The sequence below is a fragment of the Petaurus breviceps genome, unplaced genomic scaffold (genome assembly GCF_028583685.1).
Source record: "Petaurus breviceps papuanus isolate PSGF00001 unplaced genomic scaffold, PetGlider_PUasm1.0 91041, whole genome shotgun sequence".
Lineage (NCBI taxonomy): Eukaryota > Metazoa > Chordata > Mammalia > Diprotodontia > Petauridae > Petaurus > Petaurus breviceps.
The window spans coordinates 38,938,420-38,959,164 of NW_027187400.1; the positions used below are offsets into that span (position 1 = coordinate 38,938,420).

Below are 20,745 nucleotides of genomic sequence, written 5' to 3' on the forward strand. Positions count from 1 at the left end.
GCCAGGAGCACCCTTAGTCCTCAGGGGGTCTCAGTTTCATTTTCTTTTAAGTGGTTGGAGTAGATGACCTCAGAGGCGTCTCTTATTCAACTCCCGCCAGAAAGAGGGGACCTGGACTTGAGTCCCATCCCTGGCACCGTGGACCTGATGGCCAATCAGCCAATCAATAAACATATGCGAAGAATCTAGGACTTGCCAGGCAGCGGGAATAATCAGCTAGCTTTGTGTGTGTGTGTGTGAGAGTGTGAGTGTGTGTGAGTATGTGTGTGTGTGAGTGTGAATGTGTGTGTGAATCTGTGAGTGTATGTGTGTGTGAGAATGAGTGTGAGTGTGTGTGAGAGTGAGTGTGTGTCTGTGTGAGTGTGTATGTGAGTGAGTGTGTGAGAGTGTGTGTGTGAGTGTGAATGTGTGTGTGAGTGTGAGTGTGTGTTAGTGTAAGTGTGTGAGTGAGTGTATGAGAGTATGAATGTGTGTGTGAGTGAGTGTGTGAGTGTGTGAGAATGTGTGTGAGTGTGAGTGTGGTGAGAGTGTGTGTGAGAGTGTGTGTGAGTGTGTGAGAGAGTGTGAGTGAGTGTGAGACTGTATGAGAGTGTATGTGTGTGAGTGAGTGTGTGTGAGTGTGGATGCATGTGTGAGAGTGTGAGTGTGTGTTAGTGTAAGTGTGTGTGAGTGTGTGAGTATGAATGTGTGTGAGTGTGTGTGAGAGTATATTGTGTGTGTGAGAATGTGTGTGTGTGAGAGTGTGAGTATGTGTGAGAGTGAGTGTGTGTGAGTGTGAGTGTGTGAGTGTATGTGTGAGTATTGAGTGTGTGAGTGTGAGTGTGTGTGAGCATGTGTGAGTATGTATGTGTGAGTGTGTGTGTGTCCAGTCATATCCAACACTTGGTGATCCCATTTGGGGTTTTCTTGGCGGAGACACTGGAGGGGTTTGCCACTTCCTTCTCCAACTCATTTTACAGATGGGGAAACTGAGGCAAACAGAGTGAAGTGACTTGCCCAGGGTCACACAGCTGCTAAGTGTCTGAGGCCAGATTTGAACTCACAAAGCCGAGTCTTCCTGATTCCAGGCCCAGTGCTCTCTGCACTCTGGTACCACTTAGCTGCGGAGGCATTTATCAAGTACCTACTATTTGTCAGGTGGTGGGAATGGTCAATTATCATTTATTAAGTGCCTACTGTGTGCCAGACAAGTCCAGAAGATAGAAAGATAGAAACCCAGAACTATTTAAACCATTAAAGCTGCATTAAGACTTTTGGAAGACCCTGTATATACAAAAAAAAATGAAGGCTCTGCCCCTGAGCTGCGCCCATTCACCTGGAGCCGCTGACAGCAGGCATGATCCGTTGTCTGAGCCTCATTTTTCACATTTGTGGAATGAAGGGGGGTTGGACTAGATGACCTTTACTGGTAGAGAGACTTTGACCCTTAGCCCTGGGCTGGGGGAGCAGGACGGGCTCATAGGTGGGAAGGAGTCTCCTACCAGGTGCCCTCTGTTCTCCCCTCCCTCTCCCTAGTTAAAGGTGCCTGGTTCGGCCAGGAATCAAATGGGAGAGGGCCCTGTCTCAGTCCTGGGGACCTTCAGCTCTCAGAATGACCCACAGGGCCCTGGCACGTGGCAAGAGAGGCTCCGTTAGGACCAGGGGCCCTGGATACACACAGAAGACGCCAAGCTGGATGGTTACATTTTATTAAACAAAAATTTTAAAAATAAAATAAGGACAAAAATCAACCGCTTTGTAGGCAAAGGAACCTTGTACTTCCTCCTAATGCTGAGGAGGTTAAAGCTTTCACACCAGCGTTAGGCAGCCTCGGCCAGATAAATAAAGACAGACAGAGACATCTCCAGACAAATGTACACGCAGATATTTCTCCCCCTCTCCCCATGCAAAAGCATTCATTCATAGACACCCACAGCCCTCCAGATAAATACACACACACCTAGACTCACAGAGACACATCCATGAGGGCAGACACACACAGGGAGGGCTGGGCAATACTGACTGAGAGATCTAGGACCTTCTAAAGGGCACCCTTGTGGTCCCTGGGCCTGGGCCATCCTACATCTTCAGGCCCGACTGCAGCCAGGGCACTCGGAATCGCCCATGGACCATGATGCCCACAGAATGTGCCTGAAGAGGGCCCGCTCCTGAAATGGAGCTTCCCGGGGTGGTCTCCGTCTTCCATGGGGGCTGAGATAGGTCCTGCTGGATGGCCAGCACCCTCACTCCCTCTCCAGGCCCCTCTGAGGCCTCCATGCTCATGGTCCTGGCCCCAAGGAAGTGGCGGTAGCCCAGGACAAGGGCCAGGGCCACTGCATCCAGTAGGAGCTCCAGTAGCTCCACGACAGAGAGCACAGAGGACCCAAACCACAGGCTCCATAGACTGCCCATGCTTGACAGGAGCTGGGTGACCTGCCGAGGGAAGTGAGCAAGAGTGGGGAGTGTGAGCGGCATAGCTGGGCCAGGCACTGTCCCCCCAGCCGAGGTCCGAGCATCTGGACCCAGCCCAAAGCCTGGCCCCCTCCCAATGTTCTTCTGCTCAGCCCTTCTTCCCTGGTACCCAGCCCCTCTCCCTTCAGATCCACTCCCACATACCGGTCCCTGCCCTCTTTGCTCACTTCCCTCTAGTTCCCCAGCTCCTCAGGGCCCAGTCCCAGGGACCACAGAATCCAGTGTCTTTCCTTGGGCCCAACCCCTCTGTTCTCACTTCCAGCAGGATCCTAGCCCCTTTCCCTCAGGGCCCTCAGGGTCTACCCCTCGGGGCCCTCTGCCCAGCTCCCCTTGACCTAGCCCAGCTCCAGACCCGACACTCACTGAATACACTGGAGTTTCATCCACGGATCGATAATTGAGCTGCTGGTAAAATATGTGCACCTTGGCAATGCTGTTCCTGCCCAGAAGAAAGCCCCCGAGGGATGAGCAGAGGGCCATCTCTTCTCTGCCTTCTGTGCCCAGGCCCCTGGGGCGCTAAGAGGAGCCCCCTGGGCTTAGGACAGAAGGAGCCACTTCCACCTGCAGTGCAGGCAGATGGGCAGAGATGGGTGGTATTTTATAAAGGAGCCCTGTTTCACCCCAGACCTACCTCTTTTTCTTGGAATTGTCCTTGCCCAGCGTGGACAGGATCCAGTCCTGCACAGAAAAGACTTGGTTACAGCATCTGTGCTCAGACCCTTCCACGAGGGGGAAGGGGAAGGGGACCAGAAACTGAGGGTTGATGGGGTGATGAGGTGAGGAGTCTCTGCCATTCCCTGGCTGTGTGATCCTGGGCCAGTCCCTTCACCCCTCTGGCCCTTGTTTTCTTCATCTGTGTAATGGGCAGAAAGTCAAGACTTGGGATCCTAAATATGTGCTCTTTCTTCTATATAACTCACATGAGCATGTGTTTCTGTGGATGTGTTGGGTGTGGGGAGACAAGCATTTATTAAGCTCCTACTGGATGCATCCACTGTGCTAAGAACTTACAAATATTGGTTTATTTGATCCTCACAACAGTCCTGGGAAGGAGGTGTAGTGTTATCCCACATTTACGATTGAGGAAACTGAGGCAGAATGGAAGTGACTTTGCCAGGGTCACACAGCTAGGCAACGTCTGAGGATGGATATGAATTTGGAACTCCTTGACTCCAGGCCCAGCACTCTATCCTCTGGACCCCCTGACTGCCTAGGCATGCCTTTGTGTGCTGGATGAACACACACACACAGACATGGATGTACACATGTGCACATGGGTGTGCATATGGGCATGGTTAATACTCAAGATAAAGTCTAGGGGGAGTAAAGAACCTTGAAGGCATGATGTGGGGGTGTTGGAAGAGGCCTCTCTGGCTGGGATTTTTTCTTGGAGGACACTGAGTTTTCCTGAGTGTCAGGGATCTCTGACCCTCTACCCCCCATCCTCCCCCCCCTCCAGCTTTGGGGCCTCTTACCTCTGCCTTTGATGAGGGCCATTTCGCGACCCCTGCTGAGAGGTGGTACAAGGATTCCCTGGGGAGATACCCGTAGGCCCCACCTCGGTTAGAGCAGCAGCGGCTACTGCCTCCTCCCCCACCTGACCCCCACCTGCAGTATCCCCCCAGCACCTGCAGGTGCTGCCATTCCCTTACCAGCAGGGCTTGGGGCAGCGTCTGAAGCACGGGAACCTGTGGGACTCCAGGTTTTGGTACAGTTTGTAGAAGCAGTGACCTAGAAGGGGAGGGCAGGAAAGTCCAATGGTTAGCAATAGGCACCATGTGCTGGGTTAGCACCCAGGATCTTGGGTCATCTCTGCTCTGGGGTGGAGCAATTGGGCAGGGGATGCTAGGTGGGTAAAGGGGTAGCAAAAAATCTGTGAGAGTTGAATGTGAACTGGGATCATTCTCCTCTGAGGGGATATGTGCAATGGGGCAGGGATGGTCCAGCCCGAGTGGAGACCCTGAGCCCCAACACCAGGCAGCCAAGTCCTCCATGAAAGGGAGAGGAAGACACCACATCAGAAGAGAAGTCAGTGGGAGCAGGGGGAAACTGAGGCATGGTGTAGGAAGAGCATTTGGGAAGAGGGTGCTGCCAGTCTCTCCACCCACTCATAACCTCTCTGCTCCCCTCCTTTGCCAGGTTGGCTTCCCAGGCCTTCTTCTCACCCCAGGCTGGATGCTGGTTGTAGTTGCAATACTGGGCTCCCCCTGGGAGTGGGTAGAAGTAATAACCGCAGCCACAGGTCTGGATCATTAGCTCCTGGAAGCAGGAGTGTAGACAAGCCTGGGGGAGAGGGGGAGAGGGGCTGGTTAGCCTGGGGGCACTGTGGAGCTGGGCCCCTCCCTCCCCTGCCCCTGTAGCTTTCCTCTGGCTGGAGTGGGAGGATGGCCGAGCTCCTTCTTTGCCCCAGGCCCCAGCCTGCAGGGTGGGCCCCTCAGACCCTCGGGCCTAGGGGCTCCTCCTGAGAGGTGCCTGCCCCTGAGAAGACCACCCAGCTGGCAGGGAGTGCCTGGGGTCTTTCTGGGCAGGGGCAGGGGTGTCCCTGGGGTTCTGCTGGGCACATCAACCATCTTCAGGTCCTGGAAGGGCTCCCCTTTGGATGAGTGCTTAGTGTTATCCTGCTTGACCCCCCAGGGTAGTCCAAGGAGCAATGGCAGATTTTGACTGGGTGTCCTTGAAGAATGAATGACTCTTAGTGGGGTCCCAGAGTGCACTAAGACCTTGGCAAGAAGCAGGGGAGGGAGAGAACCCTCCTTTGCTGGAGTCTTCAAGCCAGGGCTGGATGCTCAGACAGGGGTGATGGTGGAAAGGGTTTCTTTTGGAGGTGCTGTTACTGCAGATGGCTAAGGACCTGCTGGGATGGAGAAAGGAGCTGGGGAATGCGGAGCGGGAGGGGAAAGGCCCATACCTGTGTGGAATAGGCACTCTTATAGAGAAGCTGGACGTCCACATCCCCACCATCCTTCGTGCAGTGGCCATATCGCCCCCCTAGCCGGTGTACCTCGTCCTGGGGAGGCACAAAAGGCAGCCCCCCTCAGTCCTCTGGCCCTGGCTTCCCCATGTGCAGGGGGCCCCAGCTGTCTTCAGGTCAGTCAGTAACTGGTCACTGGGGTTGCAGGGTGGGCATAGTGCTTTTATGGCTGATCGGGAGTGTGGTGCCTTATTAAGAGGATGGGAGGGGGTATTGGTAGGTGACATCAGAGAAGCCTCAGGAGGGCGGAAGGGAGCAGGGGCTGCTTTTAGGGCTGGGGACAATTGTTTAGATCACATAGAGATGATGAGGCCAGTTCTATTGGGGGGGGGCACATCCCATCCAAGGCTTAGCCCCCCCCCTGCTTCTCATGGCAGCCTCTAAGCCCTGAGGGACCTCAGAGGCCACCCAATGCAATCTTTTCATTTTATAGATGAGAAAATTGAGCCCAGATAATAAGTGACTTGCCCAGTCACACAACTGGTCAATAGGAAAGCTGGGTATCCTGCCTTTAAATCCAACGTCCTCTGCATTCTGCCACGGTCAACCATCTTGTCCTGAACCTCCCCCTCCTTGTCTCCCAGGCCCTGTCTCAGCCCTTCCCCTGCTCCCTGGCTCACCTCCCTCACACCGAGCGTGGTCTCAGTGCCTGGACGAATGCTGAAGCCCTGGTAGTCTAGGAAAGGCGTCTGGTTCTGGGCATGAATCATGACCTTGACCCCAGCCTCAGTGGACAGCAAGGGGAGGTGGTCATTCTGCTCAGCCTTGAGAATGAGGCTGATTCCTGGCAACAAGGAAAGGAAGATAAGGAAGGTTGTTAGGCCAGACAGCCACAGGGTACCAGGCCAGACGCTGGGGCCCAAGCAGGGAGCCAGAACCCAGCACTCAAGGCCTTCTACCATCTGCCGCCAATCAACCTGAGAAGCTTTCCTCACACCACGCCTCCCTCCCTGCCCCTTGCCATACTTCATGGTCCAGGCCAAAGGGGTCAGACGAATTGTCAGCAGCCTGTATGCATCTGACCCAAACCCTCAACCAGATTCAGATGAAAATGAGAAATACTTAACAGAATAAAACAGGCAACATCCCATTTTAAAACCAAGTCTCCATGTGGCCCTTCCTTATAGAAGGCTCAATGGCCTGGTTCTGTCTGAGGTGGACACCACTGGCGGGGCCAAAGTAAATTCCATATTTCTAGGGTCCCCTCCGTCTGCCCCTCTCCTCTGCCTTCCCATGCACCGGGGGCCTTTGCTAGCACTGTCCCCCATGCTTGGGGCATATTTCCCACCATCTCAATTCCCCTCTGATGAAGACCTTCCTTTTCATCAAGGCCTGGCTCAGTAGTCACCTTCTCCATAGAACCCGCCCTGATCCAAGGAGGGCTCACTGACATTTCTACAGCCCTCTGTGTGGGGATGCCACACAGGATGCCCTCTTCCTTAGGCGCACATTCATTGAATGTAAGTGAATTAGAGAGTGCCTGAGCAGGCATCATCGCCCTCAGCAGGACCATGCAGTCAGGCAAGTTTGTCCAGGGGTCCCAGACCTCCCCTGCTGTGCACCCTCCTTTGGTGGGGTCTCCTGCCTACCTGGCCCTTGTCCTTGGCATGCGGCGACCTCTCTGCAGGACCTAAGGCAAACCCCCTCTCTCCTCTGGATCGCTGTGCCTTCATCTAAAAAATGATTCTAATGCATAGCCTCCATTAGAGGAATTGGAATTTAACAAGGATCAAAGTCTTGTTCCCTAATTCTAGCTTCAGGAAATAGTTTCTTACTGAATTCTTGTCATTATTTCTTATCATTATTTCAAGGTTGGGAGGGAAGCGTACACCTCGGGTCCTTAATTTGTCATTTTATTCCTTAGGATAACAGATTTAGGGGTAAAGAGACCTAGGACATCCTCTGACCCTACCTTATCATGTGGAAACTGACTCCCAAAGAGCTGGGAGCTCTGGGCTTTGACTCCAGGACTCTGATTCATCTCTCTGCACTCCTTTCCTATGGGTTAAGGTCAACTGTGCATGGCGGGGAGCTAGCAAGCCCTGCGGGATTCCTTAGTATGCCCTCCAAGTCCCCTCCCCAACACAGGACCCTGCTGCACCTACCATGAGTGAGCCCAGACCGGCTGGCTTTCCAGAAGTCACTCATTTCTTGATTGTTGAATGTGTAACAGCTCCCGTAGATGGGGTGATGGAAGACCGTATAGTTCCTGTGAAAGCCAAAAAAGTCAGTGGGAGGACACCAAAGGAGCTGGTCTGGGCCCGTGGGACTAGTTGACCTTTCTCTGCCCTTTGCTCACAATCACTGGGCATACCTTTTGCCCAGCCACAAGTCCTTGGTTCATTTGATTCCTGGGGTTTAGGACTAGAAGGGACCTTAGCAATTGTTTAACCATAATATCAGGGCAGCTAGGGGGTTCAGTGGGTAGAATGCCAGGCCTGGAGGCAGGAAGACTCCAGAGTTCAAATCTGGCCTCTTATTAGATACTCATTAGCTGTGTGACCCTGGGCAAGTCAATTCATCCTATCTGCCCCAGTTTCCTTATCTGTAAAAGGAGCTGGAGAAGGAAATGGCAAACCGCTCTAATATCTTGGCCAAAAAAAACCCCAAAACCCAAATAAGGTCATGAAGAGTCCGTTGCATGACGGAAACAAGTGAGCAGCCACCACACCCAGTATCACCTGGTGGCCTAGACTTAGGGATGGAAGGGGCTTCAGAGATCAAACTTTGCAGAAAAAACCAAAAACAGAATACTGAGGCCACTCATGGAAGTGACTCGTCCAAGGTCACATCACACAGGAAAGCTGGGATACAGGCCTTTAGCTTCCTGATTCTAAATTTAGTGTCCTTGCCCCCTCCACACACACACCCCTGAGGAACAGCCCAGGGTCAGATTATCCAGGCTTTGCAGCCCCAGGCTCTGACCCTACCTCCCCATGTCCCTGCTCAGCAGTTCTCAGGTCTTAATCTGGGTGGCTGTGGCCTGGGCTGAGGGTGGATGCCAGCCAGGAGGGGCTGGTTCGCAGTCCTCCTTCCTCACTGTCTTATCTGCCTGCTCCCCCCTCCTGGCCTCTCACTCTTCCCTGGCTGCCCTTTGTACGACTCCTGGCATACCACCCACCCCCAGCCCCTCACTGCTCCTCATATGTTACCCCTGATCTGTTCATCATTTTTCTCTGGCTTCTTACTTTCTAGCCCTGCTCCTGCCAAACACACTGTACTCAGCACTTTGCTAGTCCCCCACTCTTCATCCTGTGCCCTCCCCTCCCAGCTGCCCCTCCTCCTACCAGTCCTGAGAGCCTCCCCCTCCCTCTCAGTGTCCCCTCTTCCCCAAGTTCCCAGGTGTCCCACTCCCCTGAAGCCCCCTTATCCACTCCTGACAGACTCCCTGGAACCCCTCCCCCAGCCCTTTACTCTACCCTTTCTCGGATCCTTCCCCCCACCTCCTGACGGCCTTTCCCCTCATCACTTCTGATAGCACCTTCTCCCAGTTCTCGTTGTCCTGCACCCCATTGACTGGTCCTCACTGTGGGCTCTGTCATTGCTGTTGAGAAGCTCTCCCCACCTCCCCCATGCCCTCATCGTCCTTGCCCCCAGATAGCCTCCCTGACACTCACTGCTCATGGCAGGCCTTTCCATTGTAGCAGCAGCTGAAGATGAAGTTGCCGTCATGGGCTTCATGGGATACCTCATAATGGGGTGGTAGCAGGGACATGACATTGAGGAAATGGAACTGGTACCAGTCTTGGATTCCCAGGACCCCAGAGGAGTGGGTGCGGTAGAAGCAGTCACCGCCTGTGCTGTTACACTGCGGTGGAGGAGAGAGGTGTCAGGTGGCACCCCCTGGCATATAGAAACCCTGCCCCTCACCTGGGTCCCTCTTTCTGCCCAGAAAGATTTGTGGTCAATGGACACCATTGCTGACTCCAGCATGGGGCTCCCGGCTGTCGCCCACCTCCGCCCCCCTCAGTACCCCTTCTCCATTCAGCCTCACTCCAACCTCTCTGTGAGGCAATGGGCCTCTCTCATCCTGCTCACATGGCCTGACATGGAACTGGGTGTCCTGTTAATGTGTCTGCCTCCATTGGTCCTGCATGGAAGCGAGCCCAGACTGTATGTAGAATCTGGGGGCTTCCTGAAGAGAGGCAGTACAGAACAGTGGAAGGGGAGTGGCCAAAGAATTAGAGACCCTGGGCTCACAGAATCTCTGAGTCTCCAAATTGGAAGGGACCTCAGAGGTCATTGAGGCCAGCCCACACCTGAGCAGGAATCCTTTCTACGTCACACCCGAGAAGTTTTCCAGATACACTGTGTAGTCATGCCTCCTTCATCTTGTACTGATGAAATTGATTTCTTGAACCCAAATGTCAGACTTTACATTTATCCCTAAGACATTTCATCTTCTCAGATTTAACCCCAAGTTCTATCCTGTCAAGGTCTTGTTGGAGCCTTACTCTGTCACCCAGGGTGTAAGCTGTTCCTTTCAGCTTTGTGCCACATGCAAATGTGATAAATATGTCATCTATATATTTCATTAGATAGCTAGATGGTGCAGTGGATAGAGGGTCAGACCTAGAATCAGGAAGAATCATCTTAGTGAGTTTAAATCTGCCCTCAGACACTTATTAGCTGTGTGACCCTGAGTAAATCACTTAACCCTATTTGCCTCAGTTTCCTCACCTGTAAAATGAGCTGGAGAAGGAAATGGAAAACCACTCCAGAGTCTTTGCCAAGAAAACACCAAATGGGATCACAGAGTCAGATATGACTGAAAAATGACTGAACTGAACTCTGAGCCTTGCTGACTGTGTGATACTGGACAGATCTGTTCTTTCCCTCTCTGGGAGCCAATGTCCTTAGCTTTAAAATGAAAGGGGTGGTCCAGATGACCTCTGAATTCCAAACTCTACCATTCTGTGACTCTGAGCCACACTGCAGGATCTAACATCACTCAACTCCAGTCAGAATGGTCGTTCTCCCCACCCCGTGCCAGGCACATCTACCTTTATTGACTGTGCCCGGCAGGCTGCCATCCCTCATTATCTGGGGAGAAGAGGTGTTGGGGGGGCCACACTCACCAGCCTGAACCCCACTTGGTTACTGGCCTCCCCGTCCAGCTTCTCCAGGTAGATACTCCGATCGAGGTGAAAGGACCTGTTGGAATCAGGGCCAGAAGCAGGGCTGCCTTGACTTCCTGCTTTCCTTTGAGTGAAGTTTAACTTGTATAAGGAATAGATGTTCTCCTGGGCAAATTGGTCCAGGTCCTCCAGGTACCGCTTCACAAGCAGAGGCCTATTGGATGATAAGGTTTAGAGCCTGGAAGGTAGCTAGGTGGCACCATAGAGGATAGAGCACAGGGTCTAGAGTCAGAAGGACCTGAGTTCAAATCCAGCCTCAGACACTTACTAGCTGTGTGACCTTGGGCAAGTCACTTAACTCAATTGCCTCCCCCTAAAAGGGGGGTGGATTTAGAAGCCAGCACATAGTGGGCACTTAACAATTCATGTTGGATGGATTGAGCTTGGGCTCTCAGTTAAGGATCTCTGGGACCCCTTACCTGTGAGGGTTCATGTTGCAGAGTGTAATGGACGGGAACATCTTGGGCTCTGAGTGCACAGAGACGGTCACGATGACTGAGTATTTCCAGTACTGCTCAAAGAGCAGGCCAAACTGCCAGTAGAGCATGCTGAGGGTGACCAGGAAGAGCAGGCCCCAGAAGGCCGTCTTCAGCCGGTTGTGGCTGGAGCAGACGAGCCGCACCGTGCCGTGGATGGTCGTGTTGGTACAGAAGAAGCTGAACATCTCCCCAAAGGAGCCATAGAGCTCGACAAGCCCTTCGCCTGGCGGCTGCTCTGCAGGGGTCTCCATTGCACCAAGCCTGGGATCAAGGAGGAAAACCGCTAGCAGCTCCTTGCCTGGGGCTGGACATTCAGCTCCCTAGGGCTGGCTAGGGGAGGTCTGTGCCTTGGGGCCTCCTGCCTGGAAGCCACTAGCATCTGCCAAGCACTTTATTTAACACTGTCACATTGGAGAGCAGCTGTGTGGTACAGGGAATAGAGCACTGGCCCTGGAGTCAGGAGGACCTGAGCTCAAAATCTGATCTCAAATACTTCCTAGCTGTGCTGGGTAAGTCACTTCACCCTCTTTACCTCAGTTTCTCCATCTGTAAAATGAGCTGGAGAAGGAAGTGGCCAACCGCTCCAGTGTCTCTGCCAAGAAAACCCCAAATGGGAACATGGAGTGTGGGACGTGACTGAAAAGACTCAGCAACGACATTCCATTGGACCCTCAGAATCACTCTGCGGAGGGGACTAAATGAGATGATGATTGAAAGTGCTTTCCGCAGTGCCTGGAACATTTCATTGTTGTTCTGTCATTTCAGTCATGTCTGACTCTGACCCCATTTGGGGTTTTCTTGGCAAAGATACTGGAGTGGTTTGCCATTTCCTTCTCCAGCTCATTTTACAGATGAGGAAACTGAGGCAAACAGGGTGGAGTGACTTGCCCAGGGTCACACAGCTAGGAAAGTGTCTGAGGCTGGATTTGAACTCAAGGTGAGTCTTCCTGACTCCAGGCCCAGTGCTCTGTGCACTATAGCGCCCCCTACTTGCCCCATCATCATAATAACAGTATTTGCCTAAGGGCTTTACAAATACTTTCTCATTGGATCCTGGGGTAGGTGCTAATGTTGTCGTCTGTCCTTGATTTTCAGAGGACCAGTAACATCACAGGGGATGTCCTGACAAGCACAAATTGAATTTAAGTGAGGCAGAGGTGCCCCCTCTTATTGTGCCCATTTTACAGGTGAGGAAACTGAGTCCAGCCACTGTGAAGTCATGCAGCTCCAGGTCCAAAAGCATCACCAAAAGTCTCATCAGTCCCAGTGACATTTCTATGGTGTTTCAAGGCTTGCAAAGCCCTTTGCTTCTCTTACATCAGCCGACTTTCACAACAACTTTGGGAACTGGGTTCTGTCGTTACCACACTGATCTTTGTGACAGTAAATCCATCATTTTGTCATGTCCCACTCTCCCTCTCTTGGGGCGTCAGGCTGGTGGGCACTGAGTGTCCACCATAGGTACGCACAGCGCTAACGGCTCTCCTAAGATTCCAGCCCAGTCCATAGAATTTGGTCCAGCAGTGAAGGACCCACTGTGTGCTGGGCATTGGGATCTGACTGAGGAGGCCTTCCCCATCTCAGGGGCCCTGGGACAAGGCGGGCCAGGGAAGGGCAATGGGATTGACCTGAAGAGGCCAAGGATGCTCGAAGCAGGACCCTGCTGACCTTCCAGCCGGGGCCTACTAGCGAAGGAGGAGCTGGGCAGAGAAGGAGGGAAGCCAGGGAAGGATGGGACAGCGAGGTGACTTCTCGCCTCCCTTGGGATCTGGGTCATGGGCGTGCGAGCCTGCCAGCTGGGATTGTGGCTCAGGAAATTCCTGGTTGTTTCTTTGCTGTTCCCTTGGAGTGAATGGAATAACAAATCTCTGAGGGCTCGTGAGGACAGTGGGTACAGTGGGAAGTGCTTTGTGACTCTGAGGAAGCCATCTCTCCTCTCTTGGCCTCACTTTCTCTCTCTGTAAAATGAGGGGGTTGGACTAGACGACCTTTAAGCCCTTTTCAGCTATAAGTCACCACCCCCTTGATGTTGGGTTGCTAGGGAGGGAGGGGGGGAGGCCAGGACCGGACCACACATGCCCTCTGTGCAGAAGATGATCAGGGCGCTGGTCCTATGGTTAGGGGGCTGACCCAGAGGCAAAACTAAAGCCTGGCTTATCCCCATCCCCACCTTTTTCCTCACAGACACTGTACCCAGAGACGTACCCCAGGCATACCTCCTTCTGCTTCCAGGCCACCTCATGTTGCCTTGGCAGGGGCCCATTCCCCCACCCCCACCCCAATCAAGCAGCTCTTATCGGTAGGTCTGGCCAGGCCCGGTCAGAACCAGGTCTCCCAGGGCCCCTAACCCAGGGTGGGGAGGGCTGTAAGGCCCCAGGGGAAGCTTGTTTGCCCTGGGTTTGGTGCTATGGGGATAAGGCATGTGCCTCACCTCAGCAATGATGTTATCAAAGGGTGTGGGGAGCCGAATGGGGGGAGAAGGGAAGGAAGGGGGCAGTAAGAGCCTGGGTCCCTCCCAGGGGTGCCATGTGACCACTCAGGTGTCCTTTAGCAGATGAAACAGATGCTAGAAATGTCTTCAAGCCTGAGCCCCCAGATGGGCATCCCCTGCTAGGCCATGGAGCTGGTGGCCCCATGGTCAGGGGTGGATCAGAAAGACTAAGGTTTAGAGGGCAGAACAGGGAATCCTCCCCACCCCCTGCTCTAGGAGGAGACTTCTCCCTGGTCCCAGAGGCTGCAGGGATAGTGCCTTTGGCTACGATTACAGGTTCACCTGCTCTGGCTTGGGCTGGTTTCTTCTGGGTTAGTTTATCCCAGGAAAGCCCTGGTTGGCCTTCCAGGCCCTTCACAGTCTGGCCCCTTGCTCCCTTCCAGGCTCCTCAGCCTCCACTCCCTTCTGGGAATCCTAGGATCCAGTCACACAGGCTGCCATCATGCAGACACCTCAGCTCCCTTCTCTTCCTCCCTGGCTGGGCCCCTGGCCTGGAATGCTCCCCTCCTTACCTCCATCTCTTTGGGATTCTTGGCTTCCCTCAAGACAGGGTAAGGGCTTGTTCATGCAGGAGGCCTCCCTGGGGCCCTGGCTGCCAGAGTCTGCCCAGCCAAAGTCTTCCCTTGCCTGCCATCTCTCTACTCTGCGTGTATGGTGAACGTGCCAATTCACAGACATGTCTCCCTCATTAAAACGGGCACAGTGCCTGGCACCTTGGAGGGCACCTAATAAATGCTTGCTGCCAGCCTGTCTGAGCCCAGGGCTGGTTCTGCAGCCGGCCAGCCATGGACGTCTTGGAGATAGCTCTGATGAAATGTTTGGATAAGAACCCCCTGCCTGGGGACCACGAGGCTACAGGGAGCAGCCTCCCTGCCCGCTGAGACCCACAGTTCAGTGTTTGTCCCCCCTTATCTGATGCAGCGGGTAGAGCACCGGGCCTGGAGTCCAGAAGACATGAGTTCAAATCCAACCCCCCACACTTGGCTCCTTGCGTGATCCCAGGCAAGCCAGTTAATCTCTCAGCCTCAGTTTCCCCATCTGTAAAATGGGGCTAGTGATAGTGCCTACCTCCTGGGACCAAATGAGATAATGTTTGTTTAGCTGACTGCCTGGCAAACAGTAGGCGCTTAATAAATGCTTTTTTTCCTCTTCCCCAGCCTCATCCCCGTCCCCAGTAGTTGGTTGGGCTTCTCTGAGACAACCTCAGGTCCAGCTGAGGTCAAGGCTGTCATCTCCTTCCTTGTCAAGGTGTCGGGGCCGATCACTGGGTCCTGCCCCCATCACACTTTCCCCACCTCTGAGGCTGCCCCCTCAGCTGCCTTTAGTCTATGGCCCCCTCCAAATAAACCCTCTCTTGGGGGGGTCCCGATGAGGACCATTGAACCACACACACACGCACACACACTCACATACTCACACCCACGCAGACACTCATACACTCACACCCACATACACGCACGCCCATACCCACACACTCACACACAATATACACACACTCGTACATGTACACACATACACACACTCACATACATACTCACCTACACTCACACCCACACTCACACACACTCACACACCCACCCTCACAATCATGCACACACACTTACATACATACACACACCTACATACGCGCACACACACACTCACACACATACACACATATACAATACACACACTCGCACACATACACACCCGTACCCACACACTCACATACATGCACACACTCACAATCATACACACACCTACACACGCACATACATGCATGCACTCACAATCACACACACCTACATACGCAATGTACACACTCGAATACATACTCACACACATACACACATGTACAATACACACACATGCACATATACACCCTCATGCACTCACACACACCCACACTCAGTCACACACACCCCTACATACACACATACACACTCACACACATAGACACATATACAATACACACACACATACATACACCCTCACGCACTCACACACACCCACACTCACAATCACACACATACCTATATAGACACATACATACACAAATACAATCCACACACATGCACACAATCCACACTCATGCACTCACACATACACACTCATATACACACACAAGCTTCCTGTGCTCTGTGAGCCTTTTCCTCTGTTACCTATCAGCCTAGAATCACATGGCTCCAGGTTGTCCGCTGACTCTTGGGCTGGGGCAGGGGGTTGGTGGGCAGTGGAGCCTCAGGCCTCAGGGCCCCAGGGTCCCAGGAGGATGAGGAGCCCCCATCAGAGCAGGGCCCGGGGCCACCAATGGCCAGCAGCTGACTTGTGCAGGGGCCCACAGAGAGCAAACAACTGCGGTTTCCTCACTTGGCCTCCTGGAATTCTCCCTGGGGGCCTGCACAGGCTCCGTCTTGTGGGAATAGAGCGGGTCTGCCCATGTACTCCAGAGGGACATGCATGTTAGTGTTGGCCTATGGGACAGATTCGTGTGGGTACCCATCTGGGTGGGGCTGGGAGAAAGGAGGCATGCATGGGAATGGGGAGAAACTGTGGTCTCAGTTTCTCTACCTGCTTAATGGGCAAGAAGCTGATGGGTGGGGAGACAGGTGAGAAGTGAGCATGAAGCACGTTACAGACATTGATTCTTTGATTTAGGCACTAGTTTTATCCCAGTTTTACTGTTGAGGAAATTGAAGCAGACACAAGTTAAGAGACTTGCCCAGGGTCACTTGGATAGCAAGTGTCCGAGACTGAATTTTAAGTCAGCTGTTCCTGACTCCAGACCCAGAGCTCTTTCCACATTGTCCCCTAGCAGGTCCAAGGGCTGGAGACTGTGACCATCTCCTCTAACTGAGGCTAAGGGAGCATCAGGACCCGGACCTGGGACAAGGCAGCTTCAAGCCGCATGCATAGGTGTGATCACCTTTCAGAAGGGCTGGTCACCTTTCAGAAGTGACTGGCAGTTACTTTCTCAGGTAACATTGGCCAGTAAGTTCAATCCCCTCCGAAGAGGTCTTCAGGCAGCAGTCAGACAATCACTTATCAGGTGTCTTATGGTGGGAATTCCTCTTACGTAAGGGGTTGACCTGGAGGGCTGCTGAGTACCCTTCCAACTCTCTAATCCTGTGATTCCAGGATCCTTCTCTCTTCCCACCCCCAAATCCTGAGAGCCTTCCCTGGTGAGGGGAGCATCTGGGTATCTAGATATGCCAGAAGCATTTGTAAAACTGGCCTTAAGCTTCGGGGCACCTGTGATCTCAAAGATGAGGGGGCAGGAGAGGGCTGACCTGAGGGATAGCCACTCAGGAAACAAAGGGGAAACCCCCAAACCTCTTATTCTTGCAGAAAGCAAAAGCAAAGAAACACATTGTAGGTTGGGGCAGGAAAAAGAAAACAAAACAAAGATGCTTCCCAGTAATTAGAGGCCTTTTAGAGTAGAATGGTTTTCTTCTGGAGGTGGTGAGCGCCCCATTGCTAGCCCCATCTCAGAGTGGAGAGTTCATGGCTCCCTTTCAGAAATATTGGAAGGGGGCTTCCTGACCAGGTCTGCAGTGGAGGTCCTGGGATTCTCCTTCCTTGTTCCCTTCCCCCTGCACCCTGAGACCCAGAACGCCCACTGGTTCAGGGACAGTTTCCACAGAGAATGGGTGGTTCTGGTTTCCCATGGGCTGGGTGTGAGTATGTAACCTTTCACCATGAATTGAGAGAACTGCAGAGGCCTCTCAGATCATTGTTTAGGTCCAGCAGGGCAGGGAGGTGGGGCCAGTTGCCAAACCCTGGCTTACAACCCAGAGGACCTCCCAACGCAGAGTGGACCAGAGGTTGGCTCTCTGGGGAGGAGAAGAAGGCTAGCACACGCCTGCTCTGTCCTGAGATGGAGGGCCCACTGAATGTGGGAGAGGCATATGGGGAGCTTCAGCTCCTAAGGACATCTTTGCCTTTGCTAAGCAGCATCTTGTAAGAGCAAATGATCCTCCTAGACTCTGTCCTAGGATGGGCTGTCCCTCCCTGAGCAGGCAATGGTCCTTTCTCAGAGGCACAGAGTTAGAAGGGGCTTTGAGATCATCCTGGCCAACCCCCTGCCTGACGGCCCACCTGGGCTTCAGTCACATCTATGCTTCTAACATCCAGTTGGAGGTGGTGTGGTAGAAAGAAGACTGAAACTGGAGTCAAAGGATCTGGGTTCAAATCATAACTCTGGGTGACTTTGGGCAAGTCACTTCCCCTTCTGTCCTCTACTTTGGATGAGATGCCCCCTAAGGTTCCTCCCAGCTTAACTCTTATAATCTTATGATCTGTGTCTACTTTTTTTTATCTCAAGACCCAGGGTGGCCAATGGCAGAATCTGTGAGAAGTCCAACCCCTACGGTAAAGGAATCTCCATCATAAGAATCTTCCAGACATGACTGCAGGCATCTGAGAGCCTCACCTGCCCAGGGAGGCAAACCTGCCCTGGCCTGAACCGGTCCTGTCCTGCAAGGTCAAAGGTACTGGGCAGCCATTCTGTTTGTATCATTAGTCTGGCTTTATTCCCTCGGAGAGAGGAGGAGCAGCCAGGGAGGCATCTGTGCGCGCACTCCCTGTTCTCCCCAGGGCTCTTGGGGTTTGCCTCATGAAGAGAGGACAGAGCTAGACACAGACACGGACACATGCCCAGGCACACACCTACATGCAGCTTGGGACAAGGGGAAGGGTGCTGGCAGAGACCGGCATGAAGGAAGGAAGATTCAGCTTCAAAGCCAGCCTCAGACCCTTGCCAGCTGCGTGACCCTGGTCAAGTCACTTAGCTTGTGGCTGCCTCAGTTTCCTCATCTGTAAAATGGAGATAGTAACAGCGTCCACATCCCAGGGCTGTTGTGAGAGTCAATATGAGGCAATGTTTGTAAAGTGCTTATTAGCACAGTGCCTAGTGCAGAGTAATCACTCAATAAATGCTCATTTCCTTCCTTCCCTCCTTCCCTTCTTCTCTCCCTCCCTCCCTCCCTCCCTCCTTCCTTCCTTCCTTCCTTCCTTCCTTCCTTCCTTCCTTCCTTCCTTCCTTCCTTCCTTCCTCCCTCCCTCCCTTCCTTCCTTCCTCCCTCCCTTCCTTCCTTCCTTCTTCTGACTCCCCAGAACTTGGCTTCAAACCCCAGCTCTGCCACTTACTAACTGTATGACTTTGGATAAATCACTTCCCTTTGGGCCTCAGTTTCCCCCTCTGTAATATGAGAGGGCTGGACCAGATGGTCTCTGAGGTCCCTTCTAGCCCTAAATCTATGACTCCATACCAGAAAGACATAGCCATTCATATGTCCCCACCCAGACATAGGTACACACAGATAATCCTAACAGCTCACATTTAAATAGCACTTTAAAGATTTGTAAAATGCTTTACATACAAGATCTTGCTTGAGTTTTGGACTTGGGCTCAGGAAAGAAATCTGAATTTCAATCCAGCCTGTGTGACCTGGATAATTCACTTCACGTCTGCCTGCCTTGGTTTTCTCATCTCTAAAATGGGCACCCATAATAGCAGTGTCCTCCACCTCCCCCCACCATTCATCATCTTCACCCTCACTGACCTTCAAACTCTTGAGCTCAGGAGTTTCCTCCCAACCCTGCTCCACTGCCACACCCCATCTCCAGCTCCCCCAGAAGCAGCCCCAGGCCCGGGGTCACCCAGTTACCTCAGTCGTCCCTCCTGGTCTAGCAGTCTTCTCCAGATGCTCAGGGCCAGGTGGAGCTGGTGCTTTGGCCAGTCCCCGGGAAGCTGAAGGCCAGGTGTGCCAGCAGCTGACAGCTTCTCTTTTATAACTGGCCGGGCTGGCCTGAAGCCAGCTTGCCCAGCCCAGGGAGCCGTCCCAAGGAGGCGGGCCCAGGTAGGGTCCTGGGCTGGAGGTGGGGACAAGAAGGTGGTGCTGGAGGAAACACTGTTATCTTCTTTTCCACGGAGAGGGAAGTGAGTTTACAAGAAAAGTAAGGAAGAATGTGGGTCACCTGGTCAATCCACAAATCTCTTGTCTCCCCTGAGACTGCCCAGCCACACCTGGCCCCTGACTAAGGCATCACCCCCAGCCAGCCAGCCCATCTGCCTCAAACTTTCCTTCAGGATGTCCCCCTGAGGCCGTACTATGAGGCTATGCCTGGGGGCCCAGGAAGGTAGGGTCCTGTTCATGGGATCAGGGGGGCCATGAAGCTTGGACCTAGATAACTGTAGATTGTGGATGGGACAGCTATTCTTCTTAGCTCCCATTTGCTTCTAATCAAGGGGCTGGAGGCTGGCTCCTGGGGAGAAATTAGGCAGCAGAATGCTCTTCTCAGTCCCCCAGCCTTCCTGAAACCAAAGGCCTTCCTTCTCCTGGCTTCCTGATACTCATAGGACCACTCAGACTCTCCTGTCCCTCAATACACTTGATTCCTCAGGAACCACTCATAGACCTGAGACTCCCGGAGGCTCCTGAAAGAAATTCCCCTGGCTTTCTTATCTCATCTGTGATTCATACAGCTAGAAGGGCTAAGGGATACGGTCACGACACAGTCAGGAGCTGAGCAGACTCTTGCAACTAGGAATCAAATAAGATTATTTGTAAAAAGTGCTTTGCACAGACTCTAGCACACAGTAGGTCCTACATCAATGCTTATTCCCTTCCCGTCAGAACTCAGTATTTGTGGGGCACTGTGCTAGGCACCCACGGAGGAATGGAGATTAGGCTTGGAAAGAGACAGATTTAGGCTGGAAGGTTTCTTAGCTATCAGAGCTGTCTCAAACCGGAGCTGCTTAGTGGGGAAGAGAAAGACCTCTCTGGAAGTCTTCGGCAAGGGTGGGGGTGCTGGAGAGGCCAGGGGGCTGCATTCGATGGCCATCCCTGGAATTCTGTGCATTCGGGATTCCTGGCCCTGTGGCCATCCCGGGTACCACTTCTCCTCCTGATTCCCTCTGCCAGCCCTACAGCGACATGCCTCCCTTTATGCAGCCCAAGGTCACATCAGTCTGCTCACATGTGGTTTGGACAAGATGGCCCCTGGGGTCCCGGCCAGTTCTGAGATGCTGAGATTTAGTGGCATCACCTAGGAGCAGGCACAGCTCTTGGCTGCTAGATAACACTTAGTGTGTGACTGTGGGTGAGTCACTTGAATTCTATTTGCCTCAGTTCCTTCAACTGGAAAATGGGCATAATAGCCTCCCCCTCACAGGGCTGTTGTGGGGATGTAATGAGATGATCTTGGTTAAGCAGGAAGCAAACAGCCCCTGGC

The 20,745-nt window shown here is 53.1% G+C and overlaps 1 protein-coding gene across 1 annotated transcript; it reads right to left on the minus strand.

Annotated features, from left to right (window-relative positions):
- Nucleotides 1-1,515: 1,515 nt before the first annotated feature.
- Nucleotides 1,516-20,398, minus strand: SCNN1D (sodium channel epithelial 1 subunit delta). The gene is made up of 14 exons (XM_069079561.1): nt 20,290-20,398; nt 19,179-19,383; nt 10,980-11,300; nt 10,501-10,714; nt 9,040-9,230; nt 7,528-7,631; nt 6,043-6,206; nt 5,360-5,458; nt 4,617-4,734; nt 4,104-4,182; nt 3,927-3,984; nt 3,083-3,129; nt 2,815-2,890; nt 1,516-2,412 (listed from the first exon to the last, which is right to left on the minus strand). Exons 1-14 carry the CDS (start codon nt 20,396-20,398, stop codon nt 2,059-2,061), a joined length of 2,139 nt encoding a protein of 712 aa, XP_068935662.1. The 3' UTR covers nt 1,516-2,058.
- Between the last annotated feature and the right edge of the window lie 347 nt (nt 20,399-20,745).

What these genes read in the sequence shown, in the direction of transcription:
- SCNN1D (XM_069079561.1), bottom strand. Translation starts at nt 20,398, where the DNA reads ATGGCCACAGGGCCAGGAATCCCGAATGCACAGAATTCCAGGGATGGC. An exon ending in CAACCAGCATCCAGCCTGGG is followed by an intron (nt 4,183 to 4,616) that starts GTGAGAAGAAGG and finishes CTCCCCTTCTAG; the next exon opens with GTCACTGCTTCTACAAACTG. An exon ending in ATGAAACTCCAGTGTATTCA is followed by an intron (nt 2,413 to 2,814) that starts GTGAGTGTCGGG and finishes TTCCCTCGGCAG; the next exon opens with GTCACCCAGCTCCTGTCAAG.